The sequence below is a fragment of the Talpa occidentalis genome, unplaced genomic scaffold (genome assembly GCF_014898055.3).
Source record: "Talpa occidentalis isolate TD23 unplaced genomic scaffold, MPIMG_talOcc4v2.1 talOcc4.2, whole genome shotgun sequence".
NCBI lineage: Eukaryota > Metazoa > Chordata > Mammalia > Eulipotyphla > Talpidae > Talpa > Talpa occidentalis.
Genome location: NW_023602073.1, coordinates 103,421,085 through 103,443,447, shown reverse-complemented (window position 1 = coordinate 103,443,447; position 22,363 = coordinate 103,421,085). Strand labels below are relative to the sequence as shown.

General features: G+C 33.3%; 1 protein-coding gene across 6 annotated transcripts in view; it reads left to right on the top strand.

Annotated features, from left to right (window-relative positions):
* USP45 (ubiquitin specific peptidase 45) overlaps nt 1-18,733 on the top strand; it is a 57,742-nt gene extending 39,009 nt beyond the window's left edge. For 2 of the 6 annotated variants that reach the window (XM_037520144.2, XM_037520147.2), the window contains 9 exons: nt 1,561-1,642; nt 3,630-3,721; nt 4,797-4,853; nt 5,166-5,309; nt 6,564-7,236; nt 8,855-8,952; nt 11,468-11,554; nt 14,147-14,300; nt 15,263-18,733. In XM_037520144.2, coding sequence (XP_037376041.1) covers nt 1,561-1,642; nt 3,630-3,721; nt 4,797-4,853; nt 5,166-5,309; nt 6,564-7,236; nt 8,855-8,952; nt 11,468-11,554; nt 14,147-14,300; nt 15,263-15,393 — 1,518 coding nt within the window. In that variant the 3' untranslated portion in view covers nt 15,394-18,733. The other 4 variants (XM_054699047.1, XM_037520148.2, XM_054699048.1 and 1 more) reach the window with 4 other exon arrangements.
* The last annotated feature ends 3,630 nt before the right edge of the window (nt 18,734-22,363 follow it).

Genomic DNA, 22,363 nt, shown 5'->3' with positions numbered 1-22,363 from the left:
TCTATGAAATTATTAGGTACCTAGGGCTCTTTGTAAGGAGTGCTATTTAGCAATGTATGCACACACACACACACCTCTGGAAGATTTTTTTCCTCTACTGAGGTTAACTTCCCGGAAAATTGTTTTTTTTTTCTAAATTTTCAAATGTAATTATGTGAGAGTTGAATATGATTACTTAAAATATCTTTAATTTTGGTAGTGGTTTCCCTTTTTCTTCATTGTAATGTTAATGCTTTTCTCTTATCTTGATTATAAGTTGATGAGCTTATTCCACTGCTCAAAGAATCAGCTTATAATTCATTTAGTCTCTTGAGTTTCTAGTTTTATCTTCATTAATTCTTTCATTCTACTTTGTTCATCTTTGATATTCTTTTTCTAAATTTGTGAATCAGCTGCTTAACACATTTGTTTTTATTCTTTTAAGTAGATTCAGATATTTAAGTCTGTAGATTGGAAATACTTTGGACTCTGATATGTAGTGTTGTTATTCTCTGGGGAGTCTGCAGTTTGGGTTAAATTTCTTTTGACATGATAATTTTTTTTAAATTTTATTTTATATATTTTTTACATCATTTTGACATGATAATGTTTTAACAACAGAATTATGTGTCATTTTCATAAGAGGAAGTCCAGGTCAAACTCTGACTTTGCATATGAAAACCTGTGATGAAGATTTTACTTCAAAATATATCATTTGAAGGATAATTGTTGACAAGCTTTTCCCTTACTCTACCATTATAATGGGAACTAGAGAAGATTAAATTCATCTCCTAATTAGGGGCATAATTAGTATAAAAGATGATCATTTGTTAAAAAATACTTTATTTTTGGAATATATAGTTTTATTCTGCAAGTTTGCTGTGAGGTTGTTAAAACATGCAAGATATGTGGAAGCATCAAGCTCATCATTAATTAAAAACTGCTTAAAGACTTTAATACATGATCATTATTGACAGGTAAATTCAAATAAAATGATAAAGATTTGGAGGATTCTTCTTGCTGTGGACAGTAATTTATATTTTAGACAATATATGTGTATGAATAATCTACATAGAGGTCAGAGTGACCAGCTTAATAACTTTTCTTAATAGCTATTAAGATTTCATATAGTCTGTTGTTTCTTTTTGTCCTCATTAATGAATATATCATTTCAGGGAAAGATGGGGGAGAGAGAACTCACTCAAAGTCTATAGGAAAAATGAGACTAGGCTGCTCGCTTTTTTTAGATAGATAAAAATATTTTAAACCCAAGAGAACCTAAACATAGGAACTCTGACTCTTATTTGGGAGAATTAGATAATTGTTCATACATGGGATTTTAGAACTAGAAGAAAGAACATGTTTAATTAAAAAAAAATTCAGTCATTTTTATTTCCCAATCACACTCTGGAATTAAAATTCAGTGGACCTTCCTGTTTGAAAGTCATTTTATTAAGAGAGTGGGGCTTGAGTTAACTATTACTAAACATGATTCTATTCAGAAGAATATAAAATAATTGCTTTGAAAGAATACATTATAGTATAGACTCTTAATAAATTCCTATTAACTTTGTTTTATAGAGAATACAAGCCAGCATTCTAAAAGCATTTAACAACCCAACTACTAAAACTGCTGATGATGAAACTAAAAAAAAGGTCAAAGGTATGTTGACACTGTTAAAACTTTCTTCTAGAAGGAAATATAAAAGTTTTCTTTTCAGGGGGGAAAGAACTCAACATGTGAACTTGTAATTCTTTAAAGTAGTGACCTTAAAAGGAGGATATGTATTTAGTCACTGCAAAATTGCTTAGCAAGGCATAGAAGGAAACAGTTAGAATGTAACCATACAAATTTTTTAAACTAAAACTATTATCAAGATTGACACAGATGCCCTCATGTGAGATGTCCTAAGAGAGACTTGAAAGGTGGTTGATAGTAATAACCTCCCTGGGAAGTTCATGTTCATATTATATCATTTTGCAGTTGACTTGTGCTTGGTTTTGTGGATTAATGAATATTATCTCATTTTAACCACTCAAAATGCTCAAGTATTCCAAAGATTCCTGCAAAGAAACCATTTATTGATGAGAGTACAAATAAATCAAATATATATAAATACTTTATTCTCAGTGTTGACTTTTTATCAGCTGCAATATGAGGCAAAAGCCATGACTATCCAGTCAAAGCTGATCTTTCAGTATTGAAGTATAGCTTTATATCCAGTTATTAGCAGTTTTTCTTATCCTAAATGTACATTTTTCCTTGAGATACTAGCTAGTGATTGTATGAATTTATCGTACAATCTCACAAGACATTTAAAATATGTTTTATTGTCTCTTTTCTAACATTTTTGTGATTTTATATGTACATATGACATGTATAACTTATAAATAATCATACATTGTGATTTTTCTATTCGAAAACTTTATTACAGTTAAGGATTCGAAATTTTTTAAAAAATGCACATTCGCAAGTATGTTGTTCTTTTGTTTTGAGATAGTGCCATCTAGTGCATGTTTAGAATAACAGCCCACTTTTTCTTTACCCCTTTCCAGTTTTGTACTCTTTTCTGTTTTCAGTTCTTTGTAGAATTTTTCTTAATGAAATGTCTTAATTTAGCATATTTCTAACGTTTTCATAATGTTTGCTAATATAGCTAGATAATGTCTCATTGTCATCCAGTGCTCCAAATACTGCTTTAAATATTTTGTATGTAATTTGAAACAAGTGGCCCAAAAAAGATAAAAGAGAAGTTTGCATGAGTAGTGAATAGCTTTGTTAATGTATTTTCCCCTTATGATTCACTATGGAAAATTTCAAACTTAAGGTAAGAGAGAATAGTTAAGATGAAGCCTCATGTACCCTTGTAGCCATCACCCAACTTAAAACTACTTCAGTTGATGATGTTCCATTTATTTTCTCCCATCCTCAGATTGTTTCAAAGCAATTAATAATTTCCTTTGATCTATAAATATTTCCTGAACAGAAAAATTTTGATCTTTTAAAAAACTGAGTCATTACTCACATTACTTTTTTATATTATGTTTGCTTGTCTGTCACTACACTTTTTGTTTCCATTGTTAGAGTTCTGCCATCTGTAGTCCCAAATTCCTTCATCAACTTCTAGGTTAGGCACAGAGGTTTTAAAGGGTTTAGTGGAGGAGTTGAGGGTGATATGAAAAGTGGTAATTGCTCTACCTATTTTGCCCTTTTTTAAAAAAAGATTTTATTTTATTTATTTATGCATACAAGAACTGGAGTGTAGGCCAGAGGTTATAAGGTATGAGAGGATTCACAGAGACAGAGGATATCTTGATAGCACTGAGACTTAAACCCCTGTGCCACCTGGGAAGCCCCTCTTTTAGCTTTTAAGTTTAAAAATAAGGGGGTTGCAATTGTATAGGGAATATAAAAATAAAATAAAAAAAAATATTTTATTTCTTGGTGGTTATTGTCACTAATAGTTACAGTTTCTCCACAGAATTGTGAAGGAAAAAGACATCATAATATCATAGAGTAAAATATAACATTAAATTTGGTACTGGACCTATGCCTTATTCAGATATTTTTGAATCAATAGAAAATAGCATGAGATATTGATAGGTGATGATTGACATATTTTTTGCATTTAAAAAGTATATTTTTACAGCATATGGAAGAGAAGGTGTGAAAATGAACTTCATAGATCGGATCTTTATTGGTGAATTAACTAGCACTGTCATGTGTGAAGAATGTGCAAATGTAGGTATTTTGGAATTCAATGTGGAATATATTATAATCACATCATTTTTACTGTGTTCTCTCACATGTAATTGTCAACAGTCTTTTATTTTTGTTTGTGATGGATGACTGCATATTAGTTTTTGAAAGTCTTTAAAATATACCCTTTACTCCTCGTAATTAAACATAATTTATAATTTTTTAAGTAAATGTGTTGTTTTATTTTTCCCTGGACAAACTAATGAAATACCTTTAAACCTATTTTAATATCATAGAATGTGTTAACTTCTTGTTTGAAATGAAAAAATTTCTATGAAGAAAGTCATTATATATTAGAAAGTCATTATATATTAGTCATTATATATAATTAGTCATTATATATAAGAAAGTCAGTATATTAAAGTACATTAAACTGTAATTCAATAGATATAATTTAATGTAGTGATATAATTTAGGATGGTATATCACATTTGGTTTTAGGTTTACACTTCTGTGCTTTGTTGAAGGTTTCTTTTTTAAGTAGGCTTGACCCATCTTTGAATTTAGTGGTAATTTTAAGTATCACATCTGTATTTTAACAATTTTAAGCATGTATAAATTTTTACAGGTTTTCAATTGGTTGGTGAAGAATGTTTCTGAAAGTGTAATGCTTAGAGAATGTCTAAACTTTTGTCAGTTTTTAATGATAAAAGTCTTTATATTCGTTTTCTTGTCCCAGATTATGGAGTATCTTTCTTCTGTAGTATATAAAATTAGGATTATGTTTTATATATCTCCTTCCAGCCTATCATATAAAAGCACAGAATGTGTCAATATGAAGTTGATTTCTTTCTTATTAGGTAGAGAGTATCTTTTAAGACAATTATCCTAAGAAACTTAAAAAACTTCGAAAAAGCTCTCTGGCTTTTTTAACATTTTATATTTTATTTATGTTATGTGCTGCTATACCTGTTAAGTCACTATTTGTTCTAGGAACATTTCTAAACTTAAAATTTTAAGTTTCCTGGGAAGTTTGATTTTTTTTTTAAGACTTTACAAAACTACGTTGTCTATATTACAATTCTAACTGAAGTTCTCAATATGTTTTCTTTTTAAGATCTCTATGGTGAAAGATCCTTTCATTGATATTTCACTTCCTATAATAGAAGAAAGGGTAAGGAGAAAAAGCTTAATGAGTCTTTTGTGAGGGGAATTTATCATTTATGCATTCCAACATTTATTCAAATATTTACGCATCATTTTTTACATATTAAATAGAACTTCTACAGTGTACTTGATACTGGGATTTGTATATATATGCATAAAGTATAGTTTTTATTCTTAAGGAATTTAAATCCTTATGCTTTATATTTTGTGAGCTAATGTTAAGGAATTTATATTTCAAATAAATTCAAAATTGTAAAAAGTAGATAATATCCAGAATTTATTTGCTGAAGTTTTGTGTTATGTACGTGCATCTATATAGGTCTCAAAGCCTGTACTTCTGGGAAAGATGAGTAAATATAGAAGTTCACAGGAGACAGATAATGGTCAGTACAATGGCACTGTTGCTATAGAAAATACTCATCAACCTAGAGCCATCCAGAAGCATTTTTCATCTAAAAATAAGGTAAGACTATGTACATTTATGAGATATCTATTTTTATAAACTTTAAAAATTCAAAAATAGAGAACAATATATACAAAAATAGAGAAAATAGTAATAAATTCCCATATACCTCTTTCTATACTTTATAATAATCAATTAATGGCTAATCATGTTTTATCTGTATCTATCCCACATTCTCTTCATTTCCATCCCAGATTACTTTGAAATAAATCCTAAATATGTCATTTACTTCAGTTTATCTAAAAAACTAAATACTCTGTTTTTAAATTATTTTTAATTATTTTCCACTGGGCCTACCATATTTGAATGTATTTGGGTTTTTTGGGTTACATGTTATCTTTGGTGTTTCCTATGACATTGTATGTACTTTGTGAACATGGCTTTTCAATAATTACATTATATTTTGTCATATGACTCTGAAATTACTTATAGGACAATTCTAAACTAGGAAATCTGTTATTTCAATTGTATTCTCAAAACCCAGCCTTGTACATATGTCTTCTTCCATAGCTCTGGTTTCAAAATTGTAAGGACAGGATACTTTTTGTCTGAAAAGGCAACCCTCTACAAAGATTTTGGGTCAGTTTTGTCAACACTTGTGTTTTTATAGAATAGTCTTTTTAAAAACATAACCATGTTACCATGAACATGGCACTAATATTAATGTTATTGCATCCTTTGTTCTCCTTTATTTCTATTCTAAGGCAGTTAGATCTAGAGGCCTAATTAGGTTCAAGTTTAGTAATTTAATTTTTGGTCAGAAAATTTTAAGTGGTGCGTATACTTCTGTTTAGGAGGTGAACGTAACGTTTGATGTCTTTCTTTCTGTGTTATGGCCAGTCATCGATGACCACTGTCTAGACCCATTATTTCACTGGGGACATCACCTGATTATTGTTTATCCCATGTAAATTTGAAGAAATATCTGAATTTTTCCTTCATTAAAAAAATATTTTTTGCATGATTTGGTGTGTATTAACAGTTGAAAAGCCTCCCTCACTGCCCTATTCCAGAGTCCCATTCCCTTCTCTGCAGATAGGTAGCCACCATTGTTGTTTCTTGTGTAAAGGTTTACTTTTAAACTAGAACTATTTGTTAGCATATCTTCTATTGACTGTAGATTTTTACAGTTTAGGAAGTAGATGTCAGAGGTACTAGTAATAATATTGATATCATGTTTAATTAAGGCTTATTGGCATTTATTTTTAGTAAGGTCACAAGATTCTTTTCTCTGAAAACACTGTCAACTTACAGAATCAACTAATTCATGGCAGAAAAAGTATAAAAAAATTGTCATCTGGAGAAGATAAAACTGTTGTCATATACCGGAAAAATGAAGACCCTGAAATGAATGGGGATTCTTCAGTGTTTGTGAGCATCAGGAGTGCTGAAACAACTCTGACTGAAAGCCCTACTGATGGCAGCGAGAAAGAAGCCAGTCACTCGGAAAGTAGCGCCGATGCCGACAGCGAGGCTTCAGAATCTGAAAGTGCTTCTAATAACTCTGTGTTACTGCGATGCAGTAATGGATGCTGTGTACACACCAACGGACACCTCCCCCATCCATCAGCAAGTCAACTGCACATCAAGAAGAATGACAGTGGTGATGAGGGAGTGGCTGAAGCTATTTCTGAACTTCATTTGAGCAATGCTGAAATGGGAGATAGAAATTTTGACAGAGAAAACCAGCCATTAAGTGTTCCAAATAATTTCTGTTTTTCAGAGGAGAAGCATATGGTGTCTCACAGCCCCCAAAATGCTTTTCAGACCCTTTCTCAGAGCTATGTAACTACATCTAAAGAATGCTCAATTCAGTCCTGTCTCTACCAGTTTACATCTATGGAATTACTGATGGGGAATAACAAGCTTCTCTGTGAGAATTGTACTGAAAAGAAACAGAAGTACCAAAAGGAAACCAGTTCTGCAGGTAAATATTTAGCTTACATTTATTTGTATTGATGAATTATCAGATAGACTGACTAGTAGGTTACAGAGGAATCAGAGAACTCTGTCTCCATACTTGAGCTGTTTGGAGGCAGGGGTTGTCTTATTCATATTGTACCTCAGTGCTGAAGATACTGAGCAGAGTAAATTTTCAATAGATTTTTGTTGAAATGAATTGAAGAACAGGACATATCCATCTCTGCCTTGAAAATATAAATCCACATAATTTTATTTCAGGGGGCACTCTGAAATCTTTCTAGGAGAATTTTCTAAAACTTAAAATTGTATCACTGGCAAGATTAATGAGATTAATGTGCTCCACAAATTCTGTCAATCCACTATAAAATCATAGCATAAGATATGTTAGCTGATTTTAAATTGTATGTTATAAAGCTAGAAATATAATAACTATGTCTAGTTGACCAAAGTAGAATAAAGGGACTGGTCAAGGAAATCTCAGTGTACTCTAACCTTGAATAAATGGAGAGAATGTTCTATTTTTAATGACTTGTTGTTTCAAAGTGTAGCCTTTATTATTACTCAGGACTGTGAAGCCAACAGATCAGGACCAGACTGCCACTGAAAAGATAAATTTGGACTTAAGAATTCCCAAGAAGAGGGAGCATGCTAACCCATGTCAAGCAGGCCTACAAGGGGAGGCACCAAGGGTGGTCAGGAGACAGAGGGATCAAGGGGGAAACTTGGGGCAAGAGTCTTTATTGTGGCTGCTGCAGAAATGAAAGAACAAGGCAGAGTGAGAAGAGTTAGGGTTGATTTTTTTTTTAAAATAATTAAAGTGGGTTCTGGGGGTCAAGGAGTGTCTCTAGTTGCCTGGTGTCTGGCCGCAGTATAAATAAGGAGGTAGAATGGTGGCATAGGGGCCTAGAATATATAAACTCTAAGAGTATAATATTACCAGGATATAAGCGTATGAAGGTGGTGGTTAGGGTATTGGCTTTAGGTTTGTTGAAAGATGCATTTGAGTTGTTTAGTATCTCTAGGAAGTTTTAGCTTTGGGAGAGCCCATCCCCACAGCACCAACAAGGCTCCAGATACCAAAGTATCAGAATAAAGACATACTTAATGCACTAGTAATTAAAGAAATGTCTAGATGGAAGAAAGGAGAAAGATCGACTTATATTCATCCAAATTATATATGCAGTTGGCCATGTTCAAATTCAGTTACAAGTCCTAACAATCTCTTATTGTAATGCTTCTTGGTCCCATTGGTGTTTGATCTCCTTTCACTGTAATGACTAATGACCATTTTTCTCAGCTACAGGTATGTTTATGGTGGTCTTTGGCTGGAGAACATTGACATAAGTCAGTAGTGGTTCATCTGCTTTCTACTTCCAAAATTTTGTTGCAAGTGTCACCTCCTCCTATTCTTTAAATTTATAAGTATGTGCCTTAAAAAAATAAATCCCTTTCATTTTAGTGGAGTTTTTGGAATGGAATAGAGGTACCCAGTAGCCAAAAGTCTACTTAACCTTTTTATAATTTTCTAAGATGTGGTCTGACGCTTCTATGTTAATGTTTATTGTATTATATTGTGGAAAATGTGTAAAATGGAATTTTATAAATAAATGTATTTTATGCAGAAAGAAAAGCAGAAGGGGTTTATACTAATGCGAGGAAGCAGTTGCTCATTTCTGCTGTTCCAGCTATCCTAATTCTCCATCTAAAAAGATTCCATCAGGTAAAAATCCCTTTAGTAGCAGTTTGGTCATTTCCATCAATTGTTTTGTGGAAACCTGTCTTATAATGTCACCAATTAGAGAGTAACTTATTGAATTTAAAGACTGTGATACGGAATTTTCTGCTTTTTTGGCCATAGGTTACAAAAACTTTTGTAATTAAAATTCTTTAATTCAGTGTATTGAAGATTTAGATGGTAGAAACCAAAATATGTGTATGTGTGTTAATGAAATATATGATTTATTAAGAACACTTAGAAGAGGGAAGTAGCAAAGCACATATAAGCTTTCTGAGCTCTCATGACCCTACTGAGGAGTGTGCAGGCTGGACATTGTGGGCTACAACTAAATGCACAAAGGACTATAAATAGCTCCTCCCCCCCTCCTTAGTGGGAGAGTCACAATTTTTTTTTTAATGTGTTAGGTTTTTCTCCACTTATTTGTAGCTTTAATCCAATGTCTTGTCTCAGTGGAATTTTTTTTTTTTTTTGCATCTGATAAAACATTTTTGAAAATGCTAGAAGGAATGAATTCTGATATAAGTTTTAAAATAAAACTATAATAACTAAAACAGTATGGTCTGAATTGTCAGTAAGTAAAATCAAGAAGAGGATTGTCAATAAATAAAAAAATAAGTAAAGTTTAAAACTATTGTTATGGTAAAGAATCATCTCAAATCATTTGGGAAAGGCACTGATTATTCTATTTGAAGAAATGAAAATTTAGAACTTTCCTCTATGATAGGCTATTTTCAGATAAACTTTGTTTTTTTAAAGATTTATTTATGTGTACAAGAGCTGGGGTACAGGCCAGAGACGCGGGAGGGTAAGAGAATTCACCAGAGACAGAGCAGGGAGCAGAACAGGCAGAAGGACGAAAGTACACAGCTGAGGGGAACAGTGGGAGAGACAGGAAAGGTGTCGTTTGGTTTAGCACCATTTGGTTTAGCTTCCTGGCCGGGAATTGAACTCATGCTGCAGTGGCTGCTGATACCTTCCTAATGCTGAGACTTAACCCCATGCGCCACCAGGGAGGTCCCTTTAGATAAACTTTTAAAATATGTATGAAACAAAATATCCCAGTACTAGCAAAAAATTCCAATAAACATTAACCTAACCTCTCTGTGGAAGTCTTTGTAAGTATAAAACTTATGATAGATAGAAATCTCAAGGTAAAAGATGGAGAGCTTTGATCATACATTAATCATATTTCATGTTATCCACAGATGGGAGGAAGAGATTTTTCTCCATCCCACTTCACAGAAAGTTTAGATTAAGTTTTTGATTTTTCTGTAGTCAGGGTTATTGAAACGCAGTGAACATGAAATGACTGTGAATAGCAGGAGCAGGTGCACCATGTCTTATTAATAACATCAGTATATCTGACGGAAGGTATATGTTTGCAGTGACTGAAACAGATCTGAGAAGCTAACTTCTTGATGTGCCACAGTTATTTTATATTGGTCCTTGCATCCCTATCTAGGAACAACTTACATAAAGAATTTATGCCTGTAAGGGGAATTTTTCACCGGTATCTCATTTCTCTCTTGTTCTCAAGATGAAATGTAATGTCAGCAAAGCTGTATTCTCATTCCTAGGGATTGGGAATGGTGGAGAGCAGTCTCTAAGCAATATCTATGCTTCTAGATTTTTAGTGCCCCTGAAAGCCTGTTTCATTGTAATAACCTTAAAGCTGTATATCAGAAATATTCACAACACTGAAAGGCAAGTCTCAAACAGAACACAGATCTTTGTTATAAAATGGTGAATGATTAATATTGTAAATATGTAAAGAACTCTTAAAGATCAACAAGAAGAATACCAAGACTCCCAACAATAGAGTGGGTCTAGAACATAAATTGACAATTCATAAAAGAAGTAAAAAATGCAAAAAGTATGGAAAAAAATCCATCCTTTTCAGCAAAACAATGAAATTACTTTTTTAACCTATTCGAATGGGTAAAAGATCATGAAGGATCATTTCAATTTATATACAATTTACTATTTTGATAGTTATGTTTTGAGGATTTTTCTTCTTTTTTAATGAATAAATATCACTGAATTTTAGAACTGAAAAGGACCTATTCTATTCATTTATACTTATTTTCTGCCTTGACCTCGATGGGGCTGCCTAGAGTCAAGTTAGCTGTTAACCAGTTATTAGTCAGACATAAAACACCAGGCTCCTGACTCTAGTTGAATATATTTTCATAATAGTGTATATGTCAGTACCTTAACTTTCATCACATTGAATTTATTTTTCCCTAAGTGTTGAAAGGCCACAGTAAAAGTAATTATTCTCATATTTGTGTAAAAATGCATGTTTAAATGAATACTCTTTTATAATAACAATTCATGAAACCAAATGAAACACTTGATTATCAATTTTTTTTATTATTCATTAGTCACATTTTTATAACTATGAAAAAAACTTTCAGGATTCCTTTTTTTACTTTAATAAACACAATGATTTAGATGTAAATTTGTTACTTTAATTTTTTTTTTTTTTTTTTTTTAGGCTGGCTTGAGTCTTCGCAAAGTTAACAGACATGTAGATTTTCCACTTTTGCTTGATTTAGCACCCTTCTGTTCTGCTACTTGTAAGGTAGGTTATTAAAATATTTAATTAGTTTACAAATAATATGCTTAAAATATTCTATGTATTGTTTATTAGACCATGGTTTTCTTTTCTAAAATAAGCTTTTCCTCTGAAAGGGAATTGTATAGTTAGTGAAATTAAATCACTAACATGAGAGACACATTCCACACACTTGGTCACTTGGGAGACAGAATAAGGGAAAGTTGTAGAGGTGGGTAAAGCATGAGGCATGGTGGTCATGAAGGTCAAAGCTGCCTGTAAATGCTACTGGAAGCACATGGCTGCTGGCAGAAGCAGGCAGAATTTGGGCCTCTCCTGTTTCTTGCGACTGATGTGCTTCATTGACAGTAGTTTTAGCATTTGTAGAGTTCTTTAATCTTTTGTAAATCAATATACTAGTGCATCATGTGCAGTACTGAGAATAGTGTGCTTACCAAAATTACTAATACTTTATTAGGTATAAAGAGCAGGCTGGTGTATAATTACCAATATGTAAGAGCTATGTAGGTGAATTGATGATTTTGTCTTTGAGAGAATTGAACAGTTAATGGGGTAACAGTACAATGAAGCCCTAGCACCCATCACCTAGCCCTCGTACCTATAGATACATTGCCAGTCCTGCCCAGGCCACACCCTTATTCTCTTCTTCCTCTTGCATTAGTTTGAAACAGATTTATAAGCTATCATTTAATTCTTAAATATTTCACGATCTGTCTCAAAAAGATGATCACATCACCCTTTTTATTTTATACTTTATTTTCTTGATTTAAGATTTATTGAGAATTCATATGATGTTCTGAGCACACTGCTAACTAGAATTTAGGAAAAGAAAAGAAAAACAATAACGACTGCTCTCTAAGAGAACAGGTTGGCTCTAATTACATTTTTGCTGTTACTGGAGAAATGTGTATAAATGAAAAATAAATATTTACATCTCAAAGATGAGTAGATACTAGAACTTCCCTCTTTTTAAAACATAACTAACAATAATTCTTATCATCTAGTATATATACAAATTGTCTCATAAATAAAAATTTTAAATGGATTAGTATCCAAATAAGGGCTACACATTATGATTGGATAATATCTTTTAGTTTCTTTTACTACAGCTTCCCTGCTCCCATCTCCCCTTTTCTCCCTCCACTTGCAATTTATTTGTTGAAGTAATTGGGGCATCTTTCTGGTAGCTGCCCACAGTTTAGATTTTGATTATTGTTCTCTGTCCTTTATTTTCCTGCAACTAGGTAGTTGGATTTAGAAGGCTTGAACAGATTCAGGTTTGATATTCCTTTTTGGGTAAGGCTGTTTCATAAGAAGACTTACATTCATTCATAGGTTGGCACATAATGCCAGTTATCTTTTTATGGTATTAGCAACCATATAATATGCAATCCATAAGCTCATTAAGAATTACATAAAGGCCATATTCTAATTCATTCTTCATTTTAGCTAGCTAGAATACTATATATAGGTAAATTCTTTTCATCCATTTAGTTATATGTTCCTATAAAAAAGGCAGGATAAATGTTCACTTCTTTTCTGTCCCCCCCTTTATAAACCAGTTTTCAAAGCAATGAATTAGTTCACTAGTGTCCTCATACTGTGATTACTTAATTTATCATTATGCAATCATGGATTTAAGCATTATTAGATGCTTCAATTTATTACACCTTTTTATTCATGGTCTGATATTTTAGTCTAATGGGGCTACTGTTTGACCCATTTCATACTGAAAGCCACTTCCATTTGGCTGCTGGGTTCTTTCAACATGACTTTATTGGTTCCTCTTTGAATAATTATGCCACCAACCGGATATTCATTTGTTTAACATTTTATTTTCACTTTTTGTTTATTAATTACATAAATTACACATTTCCTAAGTAAAATGTTTTGTACATTTTACTTACAAAATGTAAGTAAAACAAGGTAAATTCGAAGAACTGTAGCTTTTCTTCATGTCCTTTCCACCTGTTTCTACCCTTCCCTTATAGGTAACCATTTGAGGTATTATAGTTTATTAAATTATAAGCAAATAGGTGTCTATGCATCTCCCTTTGTAAATAATTAGTTTACAATATGTATCCTTTTTTCTACCTTATTCTTAACATTATAATCTGGAGATTATTCTATAACTAGTTTTTAGAAATAGTTTGCACTCCATTATTCAAACAACATGATACTTTGTTGCATGGATACATCATAGTTTATTCAACAAGTCCCCAGTTCATGGACATTTGAGTCTATTCCAGTTTTTTGGTATTACAATAATACTGATTGATAGTCTGGTGCATGTCTTTTTACGTTTTGGATATGTATCTGTGAGACAGATTCTTAGAAATACGATTGGTGAATCCAAGAGAAATACATAGCCAGATAATATGAAATATCAGTGAAGTGTGAATACTCTTTTCCCCATATCCCAACCAACAGTGAATATTGTCAGTTTTGCAAAAAAAATTCTGCTGGTCTAATATGTGTGGATAAGCATCTCAGTGTAGTTTTAATATACATTTCTCTCTTTAAAGCAGGACATACATCTGACTTCATTCTCCTATTTCAGTAAATATTACTAATTTGGTTTTCTCTTTTGTCTAAAAGAATGTGAGCGTGGGAGATAAAGTTCTCTATGGTCTCTATGGCATAGTGGAACATAGTGGCTCCATGAGAGGAGGTCACTATACTGCTTATGTGAAAGTGAGAACACCCTCCAGGAAATTACTGGAACATATCACAGGAAAGAAAAGTGTACCTGGTATGCCATCCTAACTTAACTTTGTTTTTAACAAATGAATTTATTCTTTTTCTGGAAGAGGTATATTATTTCATGGATATGTTAAGTGGATTCACTTTGCTAATGTTAAGTGAGAATCATCTTTAAGAGTACTTAGGGGCCTCCCTGGTGGCGCAGTCGGTTGAGCGCCGCACTGTGAAGCTGTCCACAGCCTCTATAGCGCAGGTTCGATCCAGTCTAGCCGATGAGAATCCCACATGGTGCGGCAGACCTCTCCTGTCTCAACCGCTGCTCCCCTCAGCAGTGTATTTCATCAATCTGCCTGTTCTGTTCCCCACACTGTCTCTGGTGAATCCTCTCACCCTCCCTCGCATCTGGCCTATACCCGGGTTCTTGTATAAATAAATACATCTTTAAAAAAAAAAAAAAGAGTACTTAGGTGATCTTGGAGAATCCTTAATATCATAAGACTGTAAGTAACCATCTGGGTGGTGTGAAGTCACACACAGTATTCCAAGGTGATAAGTCACTGTGGATTGCAATGGAGTAACCTTTTCTTTAACAATGTCAGAAGTTTCCAATGACATCCAGGTCCTCAACAGAATTAAAAATCTGTTGAGTTAAAATAGAGTTTGAAATAAAAATCTCTTGATTCTGCTTAAAGAGCAGTGAATTAGTAACTTTGTCACACTGTTCTTCTCCCCTTTAGTGAAAATGATTCTTTTCCCCGAGAAAAGGTATATTTACAAGACTATCTAATATTTCACTTGATATTAAAAGTAAAGTGATCCTGATTGTTACTCCTACAATATTAATGCTTTGAAAGAGTTCATTTGGAAGATTTTTAACCTAAAAAGAAATGGGACTTATGCAGTAAGATCTAGCATTAGCTAAATAGTTTGTGCTGAATGTGTTGTTGTTTACAATGTAGAATAAGAACATAACATAATTCTTGTTAAAAATTATACTTCTTGTTTTGTTAGGTTTGAAGGAACCTGATGGTGATGCAGCTGACCAGTGGGTCCATGTTAGTGACACTTATGTGCAAGTGGTTCCAGAATCAAGAGCACTTAGTGCACAAGCATATCTGCTTTTTTATGAAAGAATATTATAACTATTATTTATGACTGATAATGATTACTTAGGTCACTTTTATTTAAATGCTGCAGTGATAACCATAATATACAATGTGCCTTTGTAATCTTTTCGGTAGGAATAGCATGTCTCTCAAATGCTCTTTAACATTTTTACCATTTTGGTGAATCCTTTTAATGTAAATTTAATTTATTCAGTGCTTTCAAATTTATATTCTTAAAATAAATGTAAAAACACATTAAAAAATACTTGTCATGGGAGAAAAAACAATCTACAGTAATCGAAGAAAATTCCTTTATAATGTGGCTTACTATTACAGGCAATGATGTAGACTAAATCCATTCCTTAAAACAGCAGTTTCCAAATGTGAGTGACATGCCACCTTCATGATCTTACATATATGTATCTTCTGTGCCATTGTTAGCTTGTATTTTTAACCCTATCTTTTAGTTTTACTTTTTTATCTTGGACTTGTTTTGAGCAACCATATTTGGTATTTTATGTGCTAGTTATATTTTTTCTAATAAACATTAAAATATGTAACTATTAAAGAAAATTTGTTCATCCATACAGCACTCCACTTATTATAAAAAATAAATAAATAAATAAATAAATAAATAAAATGAAAAAAAAAAAAATCATCTCAGGACTGACCATTGGTATATGTAAGCATACTACTGTGTGGGAAGCATTGCTGTAATACTAAGTACATGAAATGACATTTAATACATTTTAATGACCTTGTCATAATGATTCAATCATATAAAAGGGTATCACTGTAACTTCAGTAAGAAGGGGATGCAAATAACATACTGGTTATCATATTGCATTGAGATTTTGAGCACTAGAAAAATGTTGAAATATTTCACTAACATATTTATTTGCAGCCTATTATGGTGGATTGAGAATAGTTTATAAGTGATTAGCCAAGGTTAAGATATAATTGTAGATAACTGTAACATGCAGAATTGGTAAATAGAAGTTGTTAATCCACATGGATTAATAGGATACCTTTGAAATATATATTACCAAATTATATTTGTAAATAATAGAAAATTATAATCTATTATACTTAACAGAGAAGTATATTTTCTCCACAGGTCAGTAAATATTAATCATGGTTTTGAGATCACTTTCTTTTTGTCTCCAACAGCATCATTAATGAATTCAAGTGGATTTGGCTTTTATTTTAATGGGACTTAAATGTTGGCATTTCTGATTTTCTAAGTAATTAAGTAATACAAAAAATATGATACCCCTCTCCCCAGAATACATATTAAGATGTCAAAACTTGGCATGAAAATATTATCCCTTAGGTTTACAATTTAAAAAAGTTACGGCTACTTCAAAGTCACATTATTGAATCAAAACATATAACTACTTGGTTCAGGCAATAATACTATAGGCAAAGGCTGGATAAATACCTAGTCCCAATTCATTCTCCTTGTGGAAAGGAAGATAAGAATAGTGGCTGTAGATAATATATATATGGAAATATTTAATCAAGACTCTGACTTGTAACATACAAGTATAAATAACATTATTAGAGTTACTAGTGCTGTATTTTGTTATGTGGATGAATGGGCTTGGGGATAGTGTTAAAGATGGCATTGGTACACAAAGTGTAGCACTTTAAAATGTCATTGCACAAATTCTAATTTTAAAGCTGTCGAAATTTTAATAGTGTATTTTTTGTCATTTTAATAGTGAAATATTTGAGAAATATATCTTTGTAAGTTAGTCTGCAAACTCAGACTGTTGTCTGTTTTCACTGAAATCTATTCACATGGAAGATTTTAGTAACAGCAGTGAATTTTTTGAAAAATTTTTTCTTTAAATATGCCATCTTGGTGATGACAATTACCATACCCTCCCCCCAAATATAAATATCAAGTAACTTCATTTTTCTTTTAGAAAAGAGACCATTAAGAGACATGCACTTCTCATTAGACCATCACGTGCTTGTTAGACAGACAGATGAAAGAAAAGGAAAAAGAGGAAAGAAACAAAAGCCTTCTTTTCTATTCTCCTTCACTTATTCCTTAACCAAATAGATAGTGAGTGATGGTTGATGTCAAGAATGATGCAAAGTGCATGGTTCCTCTTTTCATTGATAGAATGCTGGGAAATTCACCAGTGCTACATTTATCAAGTAGATCTTTAGCTTTATTCTGAGTGTCTATTAAGATTGATTTTTTCATTGAATGATACATTGTAGCTTCAGAACATTACCTCAGCACTCGAGTACTACCATTTTTTATACTTAACTTCACATTTATTCATTAAGTGTATATTTATTAAATACATGTTATGGGTCAGACATAATGCTGACACAGTTTTAACATGTTTTAAAGTGGAGAGACCTACGTAAGTTTTAGACATTAGGCTAAGTGTAACAGGCAAGTAAGATGCTTTTATTGTTTCCACAATGTAAAATGTGCTAATGCTGAAAAAAAAAAAAATTTTCTTTTTTTTAATGGCCTGGACTTTGTGAATGCTTCCCCAAGTCTTCTGGAAATAGATTTTGATACCTGAGAATTTTTTAAGGATAGTTTTATAATAAAGAAAGCATGTTAAGATACACATGGGCCTACATATTAATTTTATTTTTATTTTATTTTAGTATTTCTAAAGCACATTTATGGAGGTACTAAATTGTGAAGCTCCTGTAATAGCAATAGTTTTCAGATGACCCCAGGAAACAGTGCAAAATAAGTGAGAATGTTTACAGATCAACACAACTACCATGGTGTTTGGCCAAGTGAATTTAAGAAGTAAAAGAGGTTTCACAAACTTTATTTAGAAACTGGTTTACAGGGTATGTCCAATCCCAGCTTCCCCTAGTTTTTCCATATTTAAAATAAAACTTTATGAATATTTTTGACATGACCAAACATGGCTATATTTAAGATTTTGTCATTTAATGTTTTTAAAACTGGTGTGAAGACTACCTTGTTGGGTAGCCATGGAGAGTTGTAGTTGGTGTCAGTTCAAGGAGTTGATACCTGGTTTCTTATTTTAAATGTGCCACCAGAGCTATTTGACTATAATATATTTAATAGCTCTTAGCTTGCATGTGTGATGATTTTAGTCAGTGACTTTATACAACAGCTGAATGAAATTTCCTGAAGATTAAGTTGTGAAATGTAGCACCTAATTTTTGTAGTATAAAATGACATCTGCCTACCTTAAATTCATATTAATAATTGTCTGCATGTTACCTGATCAAATAAGCCTAAACCAAATGTGTATATGCAATAAAACTGAGCCTTTATATATTATGTAGTGCATTGAGAAAGACTATTTTTAGATATTTAAAATGTTTTGGTTCATGTAGAAATCACCAATTCAAATCTGTTTAAAAGACAGATGACTATATTTTAAATTTTGAATAACATTAGTTATACTATTCTTACTGTTTTTTTCTTTTTTGCAGTGTTTTTAGAAAGTGGCTATGTAACTTATTGAGTATACTTTGATGTTACTATATAAACATGCATAATAAATATTCTTACTTTGTTTCAAAATTATTTGATCCTGGAGTTTTTGCAATGCACATTATTGACAGAATATTTTATCAATTGTTTCTTGTTTTCTTAGCTGTATTTAAAATACCCTATTTTAAAAATTCATTTCAGAACGAAATATTTTATTATGGGTCACTTTCACTCAGACTTTAGTATGAGCATCTACCAAGGGTGAGTCTTTACCCTTTCAGATGTTTCTCAACATGTTTGCATTATTTAGGCAGGAAAAGTCATTAGGAAATAACACTGCCTATCTGGGTTTTTAAGAAATATATATTTAATCTTTTTTGGGTCATGAAGCACTTTGAGAGGATAATGAAAGCTATAGATCACATTTTATATTGAGCAGCAATTTAATATTTATTGAATACCTACTCCATGGTAGGCAATGGGAATACAGCACTGAACATAGAAACAGAAATCTCTCTAAGAAGTGAAGAAATATTCTAGGAAGTGAAGAGTAAGAAAAAATATATATATCAAATGATAAATGATATGGGGAGAAAATTAAGCAACATTACCCACAGAGCCATATGGGAATTAAGGTCCAGGGGATGAAGGATGTTCTAGGAATAAAAGGTGTAATATTAGCCCTGGTAGTCCCAAATGGAAGCAATGAGTGTTGGGGGAAGAGGAAGGTGTTAATTCTGGGGCACTCTCTTCACCTCTGCCAATGACAATATAGAGACTAGGAAGGGAAATCTCAGAGAAAATAATGTCCTTAGTTTTTTATGTAATTTTGGATATTCTTGGGCACCCTGCAGGCATTTTCATGTTGCACTCAAGCAGAAATATCCAAAATGTTTACATATCCATATGTATTAGGACAGACAGGATTACTGCAATAGCAAGTAACTTCACATTTCCATGGCTTAACACAATAAAAGTATTTCTCCCTCACTCAAAGTCCACCCTGACTGTGGTCAATCTTGCAAAGGCAGCTGTTTTCCAACTGGTAACTCAGGCTGATTCAGTCTTGTGGCTATATCATTTCAACACAGGCCTCCCCATTGTGGCAGGGCAAGAGAGTACTAAAAGATCTGTGCCAGCAATTAAGTTTTCATCTTGGATGTGTCACAACCCATTAGCCAAAAGTAGTTCATGGCCCTGCCTTATTGCAAGGAAGGATGGGTAGTAAAAGTAAATCTATGTGCTCAGAAGAGAAGGAGAAAGTATGAACAAACCAGAAGTCTCACATTCCACTGTTTTGATTATTTCTACAAATGGAACACAGCAAATCCCTATTCAAGACACAGCCCCAAAGTCCCATCCAGGCAAAGTTTTATTCTCTAAGACCAGATGCTAGAAGTGCTATGTCAGGTCTGGAGCTGCTTCCATTAGTGTGGAGACCAAGGAACCACTGTGCAGTTTTAGAACAGGTGGAGCCATAACCACAGTAAACATTCTCATTCAGAAAGGGGAAAAAGAATGGAGGGATTGCCAGGTCCTTTACCCTAGGCATAGAGTATGTTCATGATTTGACTCTTTTCCTATTCTCTCATAATTATTGCCTCCTTTTTTTAAAAAAAATATTTTTGTGTAGAAGAACTGGGTGTAGGCCAGAGGTGGGTAGATGAGAGGATCACCAGAGACAGATTAGGGAGCAGGACAGGCAGATCTACTGAAATACACTGCTGAGAGGAGCAATGGATAAAACAGGAGAGGCCTGCTGCCATGTGGGTTAGCTCCCTGATTGGAAGCAGGGGTTGAACTCAGTCTGTGGCAGTTGTAGCACTGAGACTTATCCCCTAGGCCACTAGGGAAATCAGAGAATTCCCCTTTTTAAATCCTCTGTAGCCACACTTCTGCCCTCTGGAAAATCTTTTATTATCCTCTGAGTAACTGTTGAGAAATATGCCACCCTTGGTTGTTGCACAGCTTGAGTCTATTTCCTAGTAAGTGGGGACTGAAATCATTGTCTCAGTTTGGAATAATCACAATAGTTAAGATTTGGGCTTCTTTTTCAGTACAACTTTCTTTTTTAAAATTTGTTTTTATTTATTTATACAAGCACTGGGTACAGTCAGAAGCACGCGAGAGTGAGAGAATTCACCAGAGCCAGAGGGGAGTGCAGGGCAGGCAGACTGACGAAATACACTGCTGAGGGGAGCAGCGGCGGCAGGAGAGGTCTGCGCACCATATGGGACCCTCCTCTGGTGGCTGGGGAGCAGCCGGGGATCAAACCAGTGCTGCAGAGGCTGCGCCGAGGATCGAACCGGCGCTGCAGAGGCTGCGTGTAGCTTCGCAACCCAGCGCTCAACCACTGCGCCACCGGGGAGGCCCCTTCAGTACAACTCTTAAAAATTTAGTATGTATCTAACCTCTTTCTAGTCAGATTTATATAACCATATGAGGTTGAGCCAAGTAGATCCTAGGTTGGTTTTATTTCTTTGATTTCCTGCCTCTATATCTCTTTCCTGTAAAATAGGTACTATCTATAATCTTTAATGGGAGAGCCATCCTCTTAACCACATCTTCATCCTCAGGCATTTTCCCAAGTGAGAAAAAAATAGGATTCCACATCTGAATTAACCATTGAAAAATTTTCCAAAATAAGTACAAAATCTGTAACTTCAGTTATAAACTTGTTGCAAGACTGAGTTTTCATGACCCTTTGTCATACGCTTTCTCTAATTTTTCTCCTACTGCTTGAAAAACCCAGCTACATGAAAATTGAAAAACCCAGCTACATGAGAGTTGAAAAACCCAGCTACATGAGACCTAATTTCTGGGCGCTGATGCTCCCTTGTTTTCAGCTTTTACAAAACAATCATTCCTCTCCGAGCTTTCTTTACTCTGGTATAATGCCTTGCTAAATACATCAAATAGTACCTAACTCACACTGTCCTGTATTGCAACCTCTTCCTTTAGCTCAAAATTCATCAGGAACATTTTCTTCCTGCCAGGTTATTGGGGTGACAGTTCTATCAAATGTCTCACCACTGCACAACGTGAAGTGCCATGTTTCCAGCTTCCAATATTAGTTTTCTATGCCTGCCAATAAAACTACATTAATGCCAACAACATATTTTAGGTTGTTTGAGCAACACCCAATTCCATTACCAATATTGGTATTTGTCAGGATAATCTTATACTGTACCAACAAGTGATTCCAGAATGTCAGTGACTTATTTGTGCTCATTGCAAAGTCCTTGCTGATTTGGGGCTCTTTCTGGCCATTGCTTCTAATGAAGCAACTCAGTGCTCCAGTTTGACAGAAAACTTGCATTTTCTGAAACATGCAGCCACCTTGGTTGATGTGACAATGCTCATGGTCTTGAAAGCTTAGGTTCAGAAATAATACCAGTTAACCCACAACCCATTCACCAAAACTAATCGACAGAGTTCTTCCCAGACTAAAGGGGACTCAGGAATGCTGCCAACTTTCGCGTATTTTAAGTCTGTGGAGAATCAGATATGGAAGATCAATAATGTAGTTCATCATACAAATGAAGTAAGTTC